This window comes from Microtus pennsylvanicus, chromosome 7 (assembly GCF_037038515.1).
Source record: "Microtus pennsylvanicus isolate mMicPen1 chromosome 7, mMicPen1.hap1, whole genome shotgun sequence".
NCBI classification, from domain to species: domain Eukaryota; kingdom Metazoa; phylum Chordata; class Mammalia; order Rodentia; family Cricetidae; genus Microtus; species Microtus pennsylvanicus.
Genome location: NC_134585.1, coordinates 15,891,944 through 15,910,860, shown reverse-complemented (window position 1 = coordinate 15,910,860; position 18,917 = coordinate 15,891,944). Strand labels below are relative to the sequence as shown.

The 18,917-nt window shown below is 43.5% G+C and overlaps 1 protein-coding gene across 1 annotated transcript; it reads right to left on the bottom strand.

Annotated features, from left to right (window-relative positions):
* Positions 1–348: 348 nt before the first annotated feature.
* Cdk1 (cyclin dependent kinase 1) lies at positions 349–18,891 on the bottom strand. Its single transcript, XM_075980051.1, has 8 exons — positions 18,796–18,891; positions 16,420–16,482; positions 12,381–12,537; positions 10,743–10,866; positions 8,018–8,188; positions 6,225–6,388; positions 5,796–5,937; positions 349–3,693 (listed from the first exon to the last, which is right to left on the bottom strand). The coding sequence occupies exons 2-8, from the start codon at positions 16,454–16,456 to the stop codon at positions 3,595–3,597; spliced, it is 894 nt and encodes a 297-aa protein (XP_075836166.1). The 5' UTR covers positions 16,457–16,482; positions 18,796–18,891; the 3' UTR covers positions 349–3,594.
* Between the last annotated feature and the right edge of the window lie 26 nt (positions 18,892–18,917).

The window sequence follows — 18,917 nt, the reverse complement described above, 5'->3', positions numbered from 1 at the left end:
TATTTACAACCCACACGCTTATTACCCTCAACATGAATTCCCAAAAACTGTTTCAAAGGCTATACATAAAAGACATTGCTGATGAACTATGCATTGACAGTTGCATAGTTAAATGCATACAAATATGCATTTATGTTGCTGGGTCATCTAGAGTTTAATGTGTCCTTAAACACATCGCTTCGCACTAAACAAAATAGTCGTTGGTGGCTAAGCAAAGAAATTACTTCCCAAAGCTTCAGCAAACACAAAGGCCTAGCTATTGGCAGCAGAAACAAGGAATCCTTTAAATCCATTTGATCCAAATGGAAAGTGGAGGAAGTGAGACGTCTAATAGCAATAAAACCCAAGACAAAACACTGCCGTGAAACAGGCCTTATTTACCCTATCCAAGCCCAAGGTAGCTGGGCAATTAATTTTCTTTAAACAGCTTGCTTTGCTGACATCTCATTTTTCAGAGGCAGCTGTTAGCCAAATATAGCCCTGTTTATTCGCTCCCTAGAAGGCTGTTTTAAAAGGAGCTTCTTCTGGTAAAAATGTTGCATCGTGGAATTGGGGACAACGTGAAAAGTAGGGCTTGATGTTTGTGTTCAAATAAACATCTGCTGAAGTCCAGTTTTCCGTTCCCGAGGAATCCTTTCATTCCGTGCCATTAGGCACACTAAATGATTAAGTCTTTCTTGTTTCGGGTCATGCTGGATTCCAGATATAATAGGAGAAATTTCTCAAGGCCCAGTTCTTTGTTCTGGCACCAGGAAACCAAATGTGATACTACCGGAGTACAGCTAGTGTCTGGCACACAGTTGTAAGGAAGTTGGTTTGTCCTTGTTGATTATAAAGATAGAAAATTTCCTAGAGCACCACATGGTGACTTCTCGCTACAGTAAGTTCTCATGAGGCTGAGGCAGGATGAGCTTCAGGTCAGCCTGGCCGGTGGTGAAAGCCTTTCCAGCAAAGCCTCCACACCTGAGATCTAGTCTTCAATCGCCCTTGCTTCCAAGGGCACTAGTTACTGACACCCACCGGGCTTGGTCTCTGGCTTCTCAGTCTACTGTCTGGGAACAAAAAATCCCTTGACACAGGCCTCTCAGTTCTGACACCCACCCACTCCTTAGAAACCAGGGTCCTTATTTTGGAGTGAGAGTGGTTCCAAACTGTCTAGGCTGGTTGAGAACTCACTGACTCCATTGTTTTAGAAGCAATTTTGCATCCTTTTACACCAGGAGTCAGAAAGCCCAACAGCCATTCCCCACTGCTGAGTAAGTCTGCGGCCCTCTCGTAAAAGAAAGCAGACAAATGTCATGACTGAAAAGGAGAAAGTTAAGATTTACTGTTCTAAGTGGGTGAGGTACACCAAAGATGGTGGTGAAAGGCACGTGTCTGTTCTGCGCTTCTTGGCATGGGTAGAGTCCAGAGACTGCTCATCACAGTCCATAAAGTTACATTGCACGCCAGCAGATTTCTGCGAGTTCAAGACCAGCCTGGTGTACAAAACAAGCGAGTTCCAGGACAGCTAGGGCTGTTATACAGAGAAACCCTGCGTGGAACGCCCCCATCCCCACAAAAAGGTCTCATTCTACCTGTGGACAATTTTGGTCATTTCATATTCAGAGTTATTTTTCATTCGTGCTTGCTCTTGATAGGTTTCCAGAGCCCAAAGCAGTTCTATAACTGCTCAGATCGAAGCAGCCAACTCTTTGGGCAGAATAAGAATTTGGCAGTCTTGTTCATGAAGATGCCTGCACACCATGAGGGACTAAGACCAGCGGCAGTGCCGCTGGGCATGAGACCTGTTCCAGAGACCACGATACATCAATCATTCCTGCCGTCTCACAGGACAGCATTTTTAGAGCATTTTTAGAAACTCTCTGGGAGTAGCGCGCCACTCAGTCACCACCGAGGCTCCTTCCAAACACGAAGTACTGATAGTAATCAACCACTACAACCGCGTTCGTTACCCAGCTACTTGTATAACAGAGAACCTGGCTGAGATCATTTCAAGAGGACTGTGCCTCCAGATTGTTTTTTATTTATTACTTTTCTACACTAAACAGTAGGTACTACGCAGGAACACTTCAAACTCTACAGGTCCTTTGGAAGGTAGATTAAGGACAACAGTACTTGAAGCTAAAATAGGAGCAATGCTCTATAAGCAATCTTAAAAAAAATTAAAGTATAATCTAACTTCAAGTGTGCTTCAAATTGGGAGTATTTAAAGCATGTCGCACTAATCACTGTGTTCATCAGTACTTTTGAGATTAAATGTCAGAAACCCAATTCCAATTAAGTTAAACATAAAAAACTGGGAAGTGGAGGTGAGGGGGACCCAAATCCCCAACTCATACCCTAAAGAAAATACAAGGAGGTTCAGGTTTTAAGGCAACACTGTGGGAACCAGGGCCTATGACCAACTGTCACCCTAAGGCTCTCTGGTCACACACACACCCCCAGTTTACATGAGCAGCAGGAAAACCATCACATGGTGAGGGTTTCTGGAGGCTATGGCATTCGCCAATCAAAGTAAGAAACCCCTAGGCTGGCCTTCAGCACTGGGGTTCTCTAAACACTTGAAGTTTCTGGAAACTGCACGGACTGAAAACTATTCTAGTAAACTTGTTCCCTCCATGTGAGACAGAAGCTGCTACACTCAGAGCCCAACGCTACAGGAACTTCCCTGACTCCAGCGAAGAACAGAGGACAAGAGCGCTTATAACCTGAGCTGGTGAAGGAACAAAACAAGTCAGCTCAGTCTTTAAGACCCTCCAAGTATTCAGCCCTCCCATTCTGAGATCAGGCTGCTTCAAGAGTCATACTAAGCAACATAACTTCCAGAGTGAGTAATTTCAGCTAAATATTTGGACAAGGCCGTTTTTAGACGCTGCTAATAAACAGTGCTGTCAAGAGTTTCAGCGGTTTTCCGGTTAGACTTGGAAGCTACAGCAGCATTCTAACCAACCTCCGACCACGGACGGCACAGGAGTCCAACTGGACAAAGCTCTCGCAACAAAATACAAAACTGTCCTTCCACTCTCGACAGCCCTTGGTCTCTAGCCAAATCCTGGCCCACTTTGGTGCAGGTACATGTTGGTTTTATGGTACTAAAAAGCCCTGATGATCTCTCAGATCTTGGGCCTTCTCATCCATGCTTAAACATAAGTAGAAAAACTCTACGAAGGCAGATTATAGTCTCCATGTGGCAAGAAACTGACAAGACTCCAATACCCAGAGGACAATGGTCCTTCAAAGCACGCGAAAGCCAGCGCAGCTCCTATAGTGAACTGCCCAGGTGCAGGAGCAGCTGCTGAGTCTGGGATGATTCTCTTCACAGTTCCTCACAGCAAGGCCTACATCTGGGACAGTAACAAACAGCCACCACAGTGAGATCTACACATATACAGAATTATTATATTTAAATTCATATGGAATATTTACATGTTAATTAAGTTATATGTATGAAATTAGGAAAAGTCCAGGTGATGGTTTACAAACAAACAAACAAACAAACAAACAGAAGAAAAATATACAAGACAGGAAGAGAGCCAACAGTAAATGTCACTACGTGGCCCTGCCACAGAAGGCAGGGACTTCCACAGAAAACTACATCTTCTTAATCTGATTGTCCAAGTCATCAAAGTACGGGTGCTTCAGGGCCATTTTGCCAGAGATTCGTTTGGCAGGATCATAGACAAGCATTTTCTGGGAAGAAAAGGAAGAAATAAACTTAGAAAATGAGCCCTTTAAAAAAATCCCATAAGCCTTAGCTTCCTCCAGCAGTGAGCCATGCAAGTAATTATAGTGAGTGCCTGCTTAAGGGAACTTCCCCAGCTCACTATCAAGCCTGCCCTCTACCCTCCAAGATGCACAACTCATGGATGTTATAAATTATAAAATAAGCACTCAGACAGTTTTAAAACCAAAACATAAATTTACAGATTATCTAGTTAATTATATCTACCGTGAGAATTTCATATCCAGCTGGTATTCACAACGTTCCTAAAAAGGTGGCGATCAACTATTGTGTTACATGGTACAACAGTTGGCCAAGCCAGTAAAGGAAGAAACCCACAATGTGTTTTTATAAACACTGCTACAATAGATGGATTATTTAAAGTATACTTATATACTCTAGAGAAAGTATTTGATCTTAAATTTGTTCATACAGATTATCTTTATAGAAAATTAAATCAATAAGACTAAAAGCCCAACCCACCCTGACCAACAGGCCTTTGAATTACAATGTAGTGGAGGAAGACCTTGAAATTCATGATCCTCCTACCTCTACCTCCCAAATGCTGGGATTATAGGCAGATGCCACGACACCACGTTTGTATGCTGCTAGAGACCAAACCCAAGGCTTCGTGCATGCTGGGTATGATGCTGGTATGGCTATACCCTTAGGCCTGACAGATACCTTTGCTAACTAGTTACCACCTAAACTCCTGCATTCATTTAGGATTTTATAAGGCTTTGAGGATATGTCAGTTAATCCTCAAAGAATATGCTGCCTTCTCCAGATTAAGATTCCAAGTCTCTCCAGTACATTAAGAAATTTGTCCAAATCAGGCAGCACTCGGGAGGCAAAGCTAGGTGGATCTGGCCAGCCTGGTCTACATAGCAAGTTCCAGATTGGGCTCCAAAGCTAAATAGAGAAAGCCTGTCTTGAAAAACCAAAAAGAAAAAAGAAAGTAAGGAACTTGCCCAAATCTAGAAACAAAGGGGAAAAAATAAACTGAAACCTGAAGCCAAGTCTAATCAATAATCCACAGTGGCTTCCAACTGTGGGAAATTGTGCTTCTCAGGGGCCAGCTAAAGACGCAGACACTGCTGACCATCACACACTGCTGTCTTCCAGAAGATTGCAGAGAACAATGACACTGCCACACAACACTCAACAGGGACAAGGCCACAGCAACCATTAGCTAGGTCAGGGTGTCAGCTCCAGTGAGGAAACTGGTGTACAGGATTGACTTTTGTTAAGTGAAGTGAAATTCTTTAGATTCAAAGCTTGAGAGCTAAGGATGTAACCCAGTAGAATTCATGGCCATCCCCCCTACCTCCCATCCATGACCCCCAGCACCATAAAACAAAGAAGCAAACATCACCAGCAGACTGGACCCAAGATACGGAATGTTCCCAAGTTGACAAACAATACCAATACAGGAAATGTGTATGGGCTGCAGAGTCTAAACAAATCTGAACTCCATTTGGTGGCACAATCTATAGATTATAATGGAGTTGAAAGACCAACTGGAATGTATATTTGAATCCTTCTATAAATTAAAATTTAAATATTGCTCTACCTAAAAATATCCTAAAGCAGGCCTTTAACAGTTATTGTTCTTTGCATAATTTTTAAAGGAAATAGCTGCTATCTGGGTGAAGCAATGTAACTGAAGAAAAACAAAATTACAGTTGGTCTTTCCGAGGCTTTCTAAGAGAGGAAACTAGGCCAGCCCCGAGAAACGGCATTTACACTGTAAAAGCCTGAATAACTCAAATTATCAAGCAGTGGTCAACATAGTGCAGTATGGTAAACACACAAAGCATCCAGAAAGCAGTCATTACAATTCAGCAACTACTCGGGGCTAAAAGGGTGTGCGAGCCCTGGCCTGCTGCAGCATGTCCACCACCAGGATGAGAAGAAAGTCTTAACACTCAAGACCACTAGCGCTTCCCGCCTCAAAGGCAGCATTGCCAGGAGCATCTAACTCCAGGACTCTCCTGCTCCATGCTCAGCCACTCCCCTGGGTCACTGTGAACATGCACTACGCTCAAGCCATAAAGCACAGCTGGCTTACCGAGAGCAAATCCAAGCCATTTTCATCCAGGTTCTTGACGTGGGATGCGAGGCTCCCTGGCTTCCACTTGGGAAACGTGTTCTTGTAGTCCTGCAGAGACTCTACTTCCGGCCACACTTCGTTGTTAGGAGTGCCCAGAGCTCTAAAAGAAAAAAAAAAAATGCAGGGATGGAGAGATGGCTCAGCGGTCAAGAACACTGGCAGTTCTTCTAGAGGACCGGGGGTTCAATTCCCAGCACCCACATGACAGCTAACAACTGTCTGTAATTCCAGTTTCTGGGAGATCTGATACCTTCACACCAATCCACATAAAATAAAGTTAAATAAATTATTTAAAAAAAAAAGAAAAACAAAATACTATCTCCTACACAGTGCCTTTATTATTTAACCTTACAAACTTTTAATAGTTTAGGTATAAAACACAATTACCTGAAAATCCTGAAGAGCTGGTCAATCTCTGAATCGCCATGGAAAAGTGGCTTCTTCGTTGCCAGTTCTGCAAATATGGTACCTATACTCCAGATGTCAACAGGGGTGGAGTAACGAGCTGATCCCAGCAACACTTCTGGAGATCGGTACCACAGCGTCACTACCTGGTACAAGACGAGCACACAGAGTAAGCGTGCTATATATAGCTGCTTCAGTGGGCTGGCTTTAGAAAGCTGTGTAGGTCTCACCAGGAGTTTAAGTCAATTAACAATATACAAAATACTTAGCTGAAACTAATTATTTTATTACTAAGTTCTTCCCATTAATGGGTAAAAACAATGAACATCTTGCTTTTCAAATCATTAAAGTAGAAGGATCAAAGTAGCTATAACCTGACTGGGCTTAGAAGTGGCACACACCTTTAATTCAAACACTTCAGCACATGAAGGCAGAGGCAGGCAGATATCTGTGAAATGGAGGCCAGCCTGGTCTACAAAGTGAGCTCCAGGCTAGCCAGAGCTACATAGTAAGACCCTATAGTCTCGAAAAACAAACAAACAAACAACAACAAATAATCAGTCTGATATGGTTCAAAAAAATTAAAGCAGAAAAATCACTAAATACTAATGATGGTTTGGGAATGGTATTGTACAAAGTGCGGGTTTTGTTTAAATGTTAACATGGTAACTAAAATTAACAGAAACATTAAGCCAAAAAAAATTGATTAGTGATTTGGAATTAACCAACCATAGTAGTATATTCATCAAAATAGTGACTCTGTGACCTCTAAGAACAAGGTCAACAGCAGTTACAGCCAAAGATAACTCATGTAACTGAAAAATAAAACAGAACAGACAAGACAGGGCCGAGAAGGCAGTCAGGAGAGCATGTGCAGCCTGAGCCCCAGCACTACATTCACGGGCACAGCAGTGCCCACCCAGGATCTCAGCACCCAAGGGGCAGGGCAGGCATCAACAACTACCCAGAGAACGTGAGGACAGCCAGGGCTACATACAGGAGATCCTACCTCAAAAACCAAAAGAAACAAGGCAGGAAAGGGACAAGGGTCTGGTCACCTGACACCATGGACTCCAGATTCAAACTCCCCAGCCGTCAATGTTCTTGCGCTATACAAGTTAATGCCTTTTCAGAGAAACAGGAGCCCAGTCTGGTGATGTAGACTACAATCCCAGCTCCCAGAAAGGTAGGATAAGCAAGTCCAAACCTATCTAGTCCAGTGACCTAAAGAACACAGTTCGGGGGTAGAACACTTGCCTGGTATCTGAGGTTCTAGGAACAAGGCCCACGGCGGAGGAAAATAAAAACCACATGAAATACCAACAGTCAACAAAACACTGACAAAATTTGATAGGGCCATGGGTACAGCTCAGTAATAGAGCACTTGACTAACATGGGCAATCTCTAGACTCCCTCTCTAGTTACTGGTTCCTAAATGTATGACAATAATATAGACCTCAGACAACAAAACCTGCCTTTTAGTTAATCTAAATGGCCACAGCAGGGTCCAGTCAGGGGGAACCACAGCTCTGGGAAAGATACAGAAGTAAAAACCTCAAAAGCCCTACTTCTGCGAGGCCTCTTCAGGAATACCCCCCTCCCCCGTAAGAGATGCCAATAGCTCCAGCTCCATTTTTACAGAGTGGAAACATATCTATTTCACATTTAGTAAAAGCAACTTCCAAGACAAGAAGCAATAAACCGAAACTACCACAGCAGAATCTCTTTCCACCCGAGAATTTCTTTCTCGGTGTAAAGACCATAATCCAGCTTACCTCGTGTGTGTACACTCTAATCGGTATCCCAAAAGCTCTGGCAAGGCCAAAATCTGCCAGTTTGATTGTGCCTTTGTCATCAATCAATAGATTTTGAGGTTTCAAGTCTCTGTGGAGAACTCTTCGGGAGTGACAAAACACAATCCCCTGGAGGATTTGGTACAGGTAACTCTAGAAAAGCAAGTCAAAAAATTAATCACGCCACAAGACTCCGAAATGATCACTGTTTCTGGAGAAATTATGATGCAAAGAAATAGTTATACTATCAAACAACCTTTCAGGCCCCTTTAGACTAGACTTATATGAACTTGGCAGAAAACCCGTTTACATACAGTATATGTGTATGGAAATATGTGTTTACATTTACCCATGTGAGCATTTAAAATTTTGTCCCCTATCTTTAGGTCCTACATTAGCTTCCTGGGAAGACATTTCCTCAACACATTCACACCAAGTGCTTCTCTCTTGAATAAAGTCTCTCATTTTCATTTCTCGCTCCACACATACACTTCCTCTTTGGACACCTGACTTCAAAGTTTGAAATGAGAAAAGGTGTAAAAGATAACACTGAAGTTCAGTCATAAGCTAATTCTCCTGTGTGTGGAGACACTCGAGTATGTATGTGCGTGCACACACCCATGCACACACCATGTACCAGGGCAGAGATAGAAGCCAGTGTCTTCCTCTATACTTCCACCTTAGTTCCATCTCTCATTCAACCTGAAGTTGGTTATTTTGGCCAAACTGGCTGGCCATTAAATCCCTGGGACACACACCCTTCTCCTCTGCCCTTCAGGCTCTGGGTTTATAGAAGTACACACTATTACACAACTCATAGGGATGCTGGGAATCAGAACTCAAGTCCTCATGCTTACAACATAAGCATTTTCCCCAGAGGTGCCCCAAGCCTTACAATCTAGGGCATTCTCCTGATTAGTGTTTGAGGCTGGAAAGCCCAGACCACTGCGGGTGGCGCCACCCCTGACCTAACATATATGGTTCTTGGTTCTTTAAGAAAGCAGCTGAGAAAGCCATGAGGAACAAGCCAGTAAGTAAGCAGCACCCCTCCATGGTCTCTGCATCAGCTCCTGGCTCCAGGCTTCTACCCTTTTAAAATTCCTATAAATCAGGATAAGAATTTTAAAGTCCTTCAGTGATGAACTGTTACAAGCCTCCCCAAATTGCTTGGGTCATGGTGTTTCATCACAGCAACCCTAAGACATATATAATATAAAACATTGGCAATGGTGGGTGCCACTAAAGTGGGAAAAAAGGTAATAAAAGGAATTATCTGTGTGTTAATAAAAAGAACTTTGAAATCACTGAACAATCTTAATATAGAAAGATCTATAAATGTACAAGCTATGCGTAAATCGTGTTAAATATCAAGTAAGATAACTCTAATAAGCCCCTTTACATAAAATACTGAGATTATTTAAAAAAATACACAGTCAAATTTTGGTAATAATGTAATAAAATAACAACTGATTTTTTTTTAGAGGTCATATTGTTCTATCTTCCAAGCTCTTAAATATAAACACATTTTATCCCAGTTCCAAGAATTCATCTTTACAGTAAAATAAAGGGGTGGGCTCAATGCACAAGCCTAGAATCTCCACACTTGGCAGACAGGTTGGATGGGAATTCATGGGCAGCCCCCATCACACATAAGGACAATCATTGGAGCATGGTCTAAGGAATAACAATAACTAAATTACTAAGTAAATTAATGAAAAAATATGGAAATGGTTAATTATTAAAGCATTTATGAAACAGAAATAAAAAGGCCAACCAATGTGTGTGCAATACATATACAGAAATGATCCCATAGTTTATATGCATACAAAGCCAACATGACAGTGTCTGCAAGAAGACAGACAGGCAGCTTAGCAGGAAAATATAGCTGGTTTAAGCTGCCATTACCTTAGACAGTTAAAATATACACACATTTGCTAAGCAAAATGCTTGCTTAGTTATACACAATGCCCTGGGTTCAAAACCCAGCACCCCATACAATAAACAATATATACATTTATTTTTTTAAATATTTATTTATTTACTTATTTATTAATTTATTATGTACATAGTGTTCTGCCTGCATGTACATCTGCAGGCCAGAAGAGGGCACCAGATCTCATTACAGATGGTTGTGAGCCACCATGAGGTTGCTGGGAATTGAACTCAGGACCTCTGGAAGAATATCCAGTGCTCTTAACCGCTGAGCCATCTCTCCAGCCCTCGATATATACATTTATAATTTAACTGAAATACAATGTTTTCATTAATTGAAATGTATTTTTCACAGAGTAAATCCACCTAGCATCAGCCACAGTGCACAGTGTGGCACTTATGTCCTCAGACACTACTTTTTTTTTTTTTTTTTTTTTTTGGTTTTTCGAGACAGGGTTTTTTCTGTGGTTTTGGAGCCTGTCCTGGAACTAGCTCTTGTAGACCAGGCTGGTCTCGAACTCACAGAGATCCGCCTGCCTCTGCCTCCCAAGTGCTGGGATTAAAGGCGTGCGCCACCACCGCCCGGCTTCAGACACTACTTTTTATTTCCTAAAACTGTCTGGTATTGAAGTTAAGATGGGCAAATGATAATCTGTGTGAAAAAAATTAAACCTTCTCTATTTCTATTTTCTTACAGGTTTTCCAACATCACCCACAAAACACAAGGATGAGCCCTACACTCAGAGCTTATTAATAAAAGTATGTAAATCTTTACCTTAACGAGTGAAGAATCCATGAACTGACCGGGAGGGATAGAATCCAAGTACTTCTTGAGATCCATGGACAGGAATTCAAAAATGAGATACAGCCTGGAGTCCTGCATGAGCACATCCTGAAGACTAAGAAAAAACAGAACATGAGAGCCCAGAAAATACCTCTGCCTCGCGCTTTCATAAGCACAGTTGCTTGAGAGCCTCACGACAACCAGAAGCTTCTCATCAACCGCCTTCACACTGAAGACTTGAGGAAGATCTTTCAGGACAGTAAGTTATGTCTTCATTGAAGACAGTAAGCTCGTCTTTCACTGAAGTAAATTATGGGCATTAGTTGAAGCTGGCTTTAACAGCTGCTTCCTATTCCCAGTCCCAGCACCAAGTTAGAACCCAGGCCAGGGAAAGAAGCCTATCACCCCAAATGACACAGAGGCAGAAGCCAGGAGGTTAAGGCAGAAGACCCCCAAATTCAAAGACTGTGTGGGCTACAGAGTCAAGGCCAACCTGGGTAATTTAGTGAGATCCTGTCTCAAAATAAAGAGGGCTGGGTGTGGTGGCTTAAGCCCATAGTCCCAGCACTTGGGAGGCTGATAGAGAACAGCAGTAAATTCCAGGCCACTCTGGGTGAGCTAAAGTCTTGTCTCAAAAGTTCAAAACCCTTTTTGGGTCTGGCTTAACTCACTCAGGATACTGCACGTACTGGCTTTGGGGGAGCCTAGGCAGTTTGGATGCTCACCTTACTAGTCCTGGATGGAGGTGGGTGGTCCTTGGACTTCCCACAGGTCAGGGAACCCTGATTGCTCTTTGAGCTGATGAGGGAGGGGGACTTGATCGGGGGAGGGGGAGGGAGGCGGTGGCGGGGAGGAGGCAGAAATCTTTAATACATAAATAAATTAAATAATAAAAAAAGATATAAAAAAAGATTAAAAAAAAGAAAGTGCCACTTCCAATATATTTGTGCTGTATGACTTTCAATAAACACCACTCACTTAAAAAAAAAAAAGTTCAAAACCCCACCAGGCAGTGGTAAAGTGCACCTTTAATCCCAGCACTTGGGAGGCAGAGGCAGGAGAATCTCTGTGAGTTCGAGGCCAGCCTGGTATACAAGAGCTAGTTCCAGGACAGGCAACAAAGCGAGACAGAAAAACCCTGTCTCGAAAAACAAAACAAAAAAATTCAAAATCCCAAAATTAAGACAGCCTGGAATACAGCTCAGAGGTAGAGCACTTCCTTGGCATGGCCAAAGACCTGGGTTCGGTACCAAGTACCACCAGAAATTCTGATGAGCCACTAGACAACTTCCTTAAAGATCCAGCCCAAATGAGCCAATAAAAAAGGAAAACATTTCCCCCACTCTGACCTAGCTACTTGGGGACCTGGGCTCTGAAAATCGGGGCTGACAAAGTTCCTCTTGAAAGGCTTCTTTCTCCCACAGCCACCATGCCTGCTCCTCCAGCCAACACTAATTCTTGGCACCACATCTTGAATTCTTTTGTTCTCTTTATCTCCTAGCATCACAGTCAACAAAAATAAACAGACTATCCCACTCCACCCAGAAACTAAGCAAATGTAAAAATTTCCACATTAAAATTTATCTGAAGTAGGATGGGGAGAACTGTTTCAATTCAGACAAAGCGCACCTGACTATATTTGGATGGCGGAGTTCTTTTAATAGAGAAATTTCCCGGATGGCAGTACTAGGCACTCCTTCTTCCTCACTTTCAAGTCTGATTTTCTTCATGGCCACTATCTGGCCAGTAGTCCTGTGTCTACCTTTATACACCACACCATAAGTACCTGAAATGAAGCAAAGAGATTTTTAAGTGAACCCTTAAAGTAGCACATGATAGAAATGCCTGCGGTGGTCACCTCACACATACTTAAACACATCCAAAAAGAAACTGAAGGTAACTACAACCTAACATACACAGGGTTTAGGAATAAAATTCATGGAATCACCCAAGTCTCGCACAATTAAGCTTCCTCTATGAGCCAGCATACAAGTTGAAATTCACCTGTCAAATATCCTGCATGCAATTAAAACATTGTGCAAATTGAAGCTCAGAGAACAGTATCAAGAGGAGGCACTGTGACACTTTCAGAAAACTGGAATGACTCATGCCTTCCATGATACTTTTACACATCCCAAAATGCAGTCAACGGTCCTCATCCAGCAGATGAGAGGAGCAGAGGCAGAAACACCACGCATTTTTATTTAGCCCAACAAAGCTGCTACTACTATAGTAGGAAGTCTCCCTTCTGTTGAAAATGTTGGCAACGCTAACCTGAGTGTCACATCAATGGCAATAGCACAATGGGGTATGGCAGGCACAACAAGAAGGACCTAGCGCACACCTGTGCTGCATGCACTTCTCCAGATGTCACAGGTGCCTTTAACCTCGGGTCCAGTTTAAAGAAGTACTTACCCCCTAGCTATATAATATACAGTGTTGAACAGCTTTTCATGGCATCAGTATGACTTCAGCCATGCCTAGAACACCAGGCCTGGTGACACACAGCTGTAACTACAGCTACTTGAAAGGCTAAGGCAGGAAATTTCCAAGTTGGAGGTAAGCATGGATAACTTGGTGAAACCTGTCCCAAAAGACAAAAGCACAGTGTACATGCCTGTAATCCTATCACTTGGAAAGCTGAGAAAAGGTTAGACCCTGTCTAAAAAACCCAAAGGATTAGAGCAGTTTCCTTCAAACATCTTAAGCCACAGCTTTTATTGGTTCTAAGAATCCATCCCAATGATCAACTGCTCAGAATATTACGCAGTTTGCTCAGCGGCAAGTTGACATCCATATAATCTTTGTTCTAGCATTTGATTTGTTTTTTTCATGCTGGCCTCGAACTCAGAGATATGCCTGCCTCTGCTTCTGTCTGTAGTGCTGGGACTAAAGGTGTGCGCCACCACAGTCCAGCTGTTGTAAGATTTTTTTTTAAAAATTCCGGGACAGTTTGTTTTCCTAAACAATTCAGGAATTTTAATGATATTATTTCAAATAAAATCCTTACTATTTTGACCAAATGCTAGGTGACTTTGAATAACCAAAATATTCCAAATAAAAAGGACTACATTCTGTCTGCAAAGCCATAGTCAATCTATGCACTACGTTCCTTAAGGGTGGATATCTGACTTGTATGAAGCACACGGTAGCTAAACCATTAGCAAGAAGACGCTGTCTGAGCAGTCTCAGCAAGGTATGTATCACTCCAATAAAACATGATTAATTCTTAATTTCTACAGCATCTTCTGTTTCCTCCCAGTGTACTACTTCATTCCTTGGATAATGTGCAGAACTCATGGTTAGCAGAACACCCAGTAAACAATGATTCTTAGACAACACAGAAGTAGTTTTTTTGAGTATCTTAAACTCCTGGGTCTTCTCAATGAACGTCTGCAATAGGGCTAAACAAAGCACAACCACTTTACTTGTTAATCACCGAACACTATTCGTTAAATAAATAGTGGATTCTAGGAAATTCATGTTTTAGATTTAGCGTTTTAAATCATTAAATATTGGGGGACGGATCAAACAAGGCTGGAGAGCTAGATGTCTCAGGTTTAGAATCCATACTGCCCTTGCAGAGGACCAGGCCCTACACCAGACAATTCACAACCACCTGCAGCTCCAATTCCAGAATGGGTAATACTCTATGCCCTCTGCGTACCTGTTCAAACCCACACTCACCCGCATACGCCTAGAATCCCAGTTATCCCGGAGTAAAGGCCCAATAGCACTGAGTGGGAAAGCCACAGATCCTCATCAGACAAATGTTTCTGGAGTGCTTACTAAATGCCAAGGAAGTCTGCACCAACCAGTGTTATCCAGCTGTGTGATCTGAAGACTGTCTCGCTGGGCATGGTGGCCAACAATACACAGGCGACTAGGAAAATGCTAACAGTAAAGACCCATCTTATAACTTATCTACTAGTTTGATCAGGTAGTTGGTATTAACACAAGAAAATTCTATGTGGGCAATATCACCTAGATGTCAAACTATTTCAACAAGTCAGTTTTTCAGGACAGACTACACAGAACCAATATAGCCCAGCACAGTACAGCAGACAAGCCTCGAAGCCAGACAAGAGCTCAGGAAAGCAGGTGAAGGTGCTCCAGTACCTGAGCTCCTGTGAGAGATGTCGGCCCTGGTCTTTGAGAAGCTTAAAGGACTAAAAGGAATACGGAGGAAGATGCAAAGGATATGGCCAAATCCCTTCAATGAGAATTGCAGTTCTCAACATGTGGGCTACAACCCCTTTGGGGGTTGAATGGCCAACCATATGGTGTCACCTAAGACTATCAGAAAACAGGTATTTGCATTACAATGCACAACAGTAGCAAAACAGTGCTGAAGTAGCAATGAATCCACTTTTGTGCTGGGAGGCTCAGCACAGCATGAGGAACTGTATTAAATAAAGGGTCCCAACTTGAGGAAGGCTGAGAACCACTGAACTAGAACAAGTTGAAAAGTGAAGCCAGCACGGGATGGCCTTAGAAAGCCTGAGCTGAGGGGATCAAAGAAATCCAAAAGGAGAGGCGAGTGGCAGCAAATGAGGCTGCTGAGGAGTAGTGGTTACCATGGAAGGAGACAGTTGTGGAGCTGATGGTCACATTAAAACAGAAAAGCCCAGACACCCACCTGAATACTACCTGGGCCAATCCTGGCTTACTAAATTCCCTGCCTTGGTTTTAGTACCCTGTGTAAGTGGGGTCTCTGAACAGAGATGAAAATGAAAACGGTCCTCAACAGAACCCACAGAGAAACAAGTTCCACCGTTTGCACTGGGAGAGCTAAGAATGACGTCTTGACTCCCAGGTAGAAATATGGAAATTCTGTTGCAGGGGGAGAAAAAAAAATAGGAAAGGGTTATTTTCATTCCTCATTTATGCCACATGTGGTTCAAAATACCACAGAAAGGAATTGAACACATGAAAGCCACTACCTTAAGTCACTCCTGCCCATGGTAACCCCACAGAAAAACATTCAGCTTAGTTTGTCAATTACTACACCCAATTTACATAAAACTTAGGATTTAATATTTAGAATTAATAAGACTAAAAATGTACTACAAAATCAGTATATCCTGCCTCCCTAATCTATTCCTCAAACACACATACAAACTAGCAGTAGTATTTCCAAAACACGGGCATCCAGGGTGCATAGGACCAAAGTGAGATCAGCTCAGTGGTGTAGTTGTGTGAGGAGGCCCTATGGTGCTTAGCAAAGAATCTGAATAATTTAAACTCTATTAAATGAGAAAGCTTTAGATTATAAGTAAACTATGTCTTACTGTGGCTATGATAAACATCCAGACAAAAGCAACCTAAGGGTTTATTTGAACTGGGAATCTGGGTCCCAGTCCAGATGAGAGTGGTGCTTACTATGGCTTGGCTCCCCCTCTCCACTTACAGTCCAGATCTCAGCAAGGAAATGGTGCTCACAATGGGAGAAGGGCCTGCCCACTTCAATTAATACAGCAAGAGAATCCCCTACAGGAGAACTCAGAGTGACCCCAGATTCTGTCAAGGTGACCACTAACACCAGCTACAACAGTTTACTACTGCACCTAAGTACAAACACATCAATGACTGCACATAATAGATGAGTCTGTGTTCCAAGGGAGCACTGCTGACTTCCTTTCAAAAGCCTTATACTAAAACCACTCACCTTCTCCAATCTTCTCTATCTTGATATAGTCTTCCATAGTTACTCAACAGGTTACAACAGACCCTAAAATGAGGGGAAACACTGGTGTGATTACACGATACCAATTCATCAGTAAGACATTACATACAAAGTGCAGTGCCTTCTGCATAGCCCAAATATCAGTTATTCTATCAAAATAGTATTACCAGGGTTTAGCAACTCTTGCAGAAGCTATCTGAGCCTTCTCGGCACCCAAGACATTGCAATTGCATATTCTATACAGCATAGTACTTAGCTTCTCCACATGTCACAGACCAAGCACTTCTGGTAAGAAAGGCCTGTCATCCCAACCACTGAGGGAGCTGACTCAGAGGGATTAAAAGTTCATGCTGGCTAGAACAACTTAGTGACACTGTGTCTCAAAATAAAAACTTCTTACAGTTTGATTCCTAGGACTGAAAGTTAAAAAGTATAATGATTTTAATGCCAGTACATGCTAACTCTACCCACTGCTACTGTGCTAAATTTGTACTATTTTAATTCTCTGGAAACCATAAGAATCTATGAGAAGGAAGTCATGCACTAGGAAAGGAAGCAGAAAAGCAAGTTCAAGGCCACCCTGTGGCCTAGTTCACTGCAACAGTCTGGCCTACTTTACTGCAACACTGTCTCGAAAGGAATCCAAGTGCCACCTTAAGGTATAACCACTAGAAACAACATTTATTATAAAAGCATCCGATTCGCTTAAGCAGCAGGAATGCTCAGTCACTCAAGTAAATTGAATCCCTTCAAGAAGCAGCCACAGACAATCCCACTCAATACACTCAAAGGGAAATGCCAAAACCACCGTACAAGTATCAAGTACAGTACCGTAGAAGTATCAAGTACAGTACTGGCTAGTTTTATATCAACGTGACACCAGCTAAAGTCACCTGGGAGGAGGGAACCTTAATTTTAAAAAAATGCTTCCATAAGATGGGGGCTGAAGGCAAGATTGTAGAGCATTTTCGTAGTGATTGATGGGGCCCAGACCATTGTGGTTGGTGCCATCCCTGGGCATCCCACGGTCCTGGGTTCTATAACAAAGCAGGCTGAGCAAGCCACAAGGAAAAAAAAAAAGCTAGTTAGCAACACCCCTCCGTGGTCTGTACATCAGCCCCTGCCTCCAGGAACCATGATGCGGACAGTCAAATCAACCCTCCTCTCCCCAGGTTGCTTTCTTTGGGCATGGTGCTTCATCACAGCGATAACTCGAATACAGTGCCATCTTTACAAAATTCCAATCACACTTGCAAAGTGTCATGCGCAAAAGAGGGGAAAAAAGGAACCCTTGCCTCGCTAAGGGTGGGGAAAAAAGCTAAGCATCTTTGCCGAGCAAGCCCTTTGCCACGGATCTGATCTTTACGATGATCACTACTAGCTGAGTTCTGTTCCTGACAAGATTCCTTCCCAAAGTAAAATGAGCCCCCAGGAAGTGTGGTGACACAGCCTGGAATCCTAGCTCTCACGACTCCACACGGAGTCACTGGCTCAGAAAAATCTCAACTATGCGTATTTTTATGAAATCACAACGGACGAGAAAAATCCTTATTCTTTAATATGCATATATAATTTAACCATAGTACATTAAAACTTTTCAGCCCCCTTTGAACGTAGAGCTAGGAGTTAACACGTCCTCAAAGCTGGGCTCATTTCCCTCCAACATTTTCCAGTCCCCTGGGGCTGGCGCTATTAGCTGCCCAGCGCGTCTCTCCAGCCCAGACCTCCCAAGTGTTGGGGGGGTGGGGGATGGGACACACCAGAACCCTGAGTACTAGCTATTTGTTTTTAAGACGATGGGTGTTAAAGAATCAGGGTTCTACCTCTCAGCATTTCTTAGACCGGGTACCGACTGTGGTTGCCTACACAAGCACAGTCCTCTAAAAAGAACGATCCTATGTTCTTTCTTGGCTCTGCACCTTGACAGCAATGCTTCTAAACGACCACTGATCAGTTTCCCCCGCAGTACCCACCGAGGGCCTCCGAGGGCAGCTGGTTTGGTCCAGCTCTGTGCGCGCACAGGCAGCCAACAGGGCCTAGGACACAGCTTGGCACCCCGCCCACGCCCGGGGCCCGGGTGAGGCCCTGCGGGGCTGCAGGACCCCGGAGCTCGGGCGAGGCCCTGCCTTCCACAGGGGACCTCAGGCTCAAGGGAAGCGCTGCCCCTCCACAGGGAACCCCAGGCTCAGGGGAGGCCCTACCCGTCCACAGGAGACCATGCCCTCACGTGGAGGCCTTACCCGTCCACAAGAGGACCCTGGGCTCACAAGGACGCCCGGCCCGTCCACTGGGGGGACCCCGGGTTCACGTGGAGGCCCCACAGGCCCCTGCCCGCACCCGGCCTGCCTCACGCCATACCTCTCTTGTTCCCGCGGCGGCCACCCCGCAGTTCCGGACTGCGCGGACGCAGCGACTCCCGGAGCTCAGAGGCCGAGTGCCAGCAGTTTCAAACTCACCGCGATAAAGCGCCCGGGATCCAC

What these genes read in the sequence shown, in the direction of transcription:
- Cdk1 (XM_075980051.1), bottom strand. Translation starts at nt 16,456, where the DNA reads ATGGAAGACTATATCAAGATAGAGAAGATTGGAGAAG. An exon ending in TGGATTCTTCACTCGTTAAG is followed by an intron (nt 8,189 to 10,742) that starts GTAAAGATTTAC and finishes TTGCTTTTCTAG; the next exon opens with AGTTACCTGTACCAAATCCT. An exon ending in CAGCTCTTCAGGATTTTCAG is followed by an intron (nt 5,938 to 6,224) that starts GTAATTGTGTTT and finishes TTTTTCTTTTAG; the next exon opens with AGCTCTGGGCACTCCTAACA.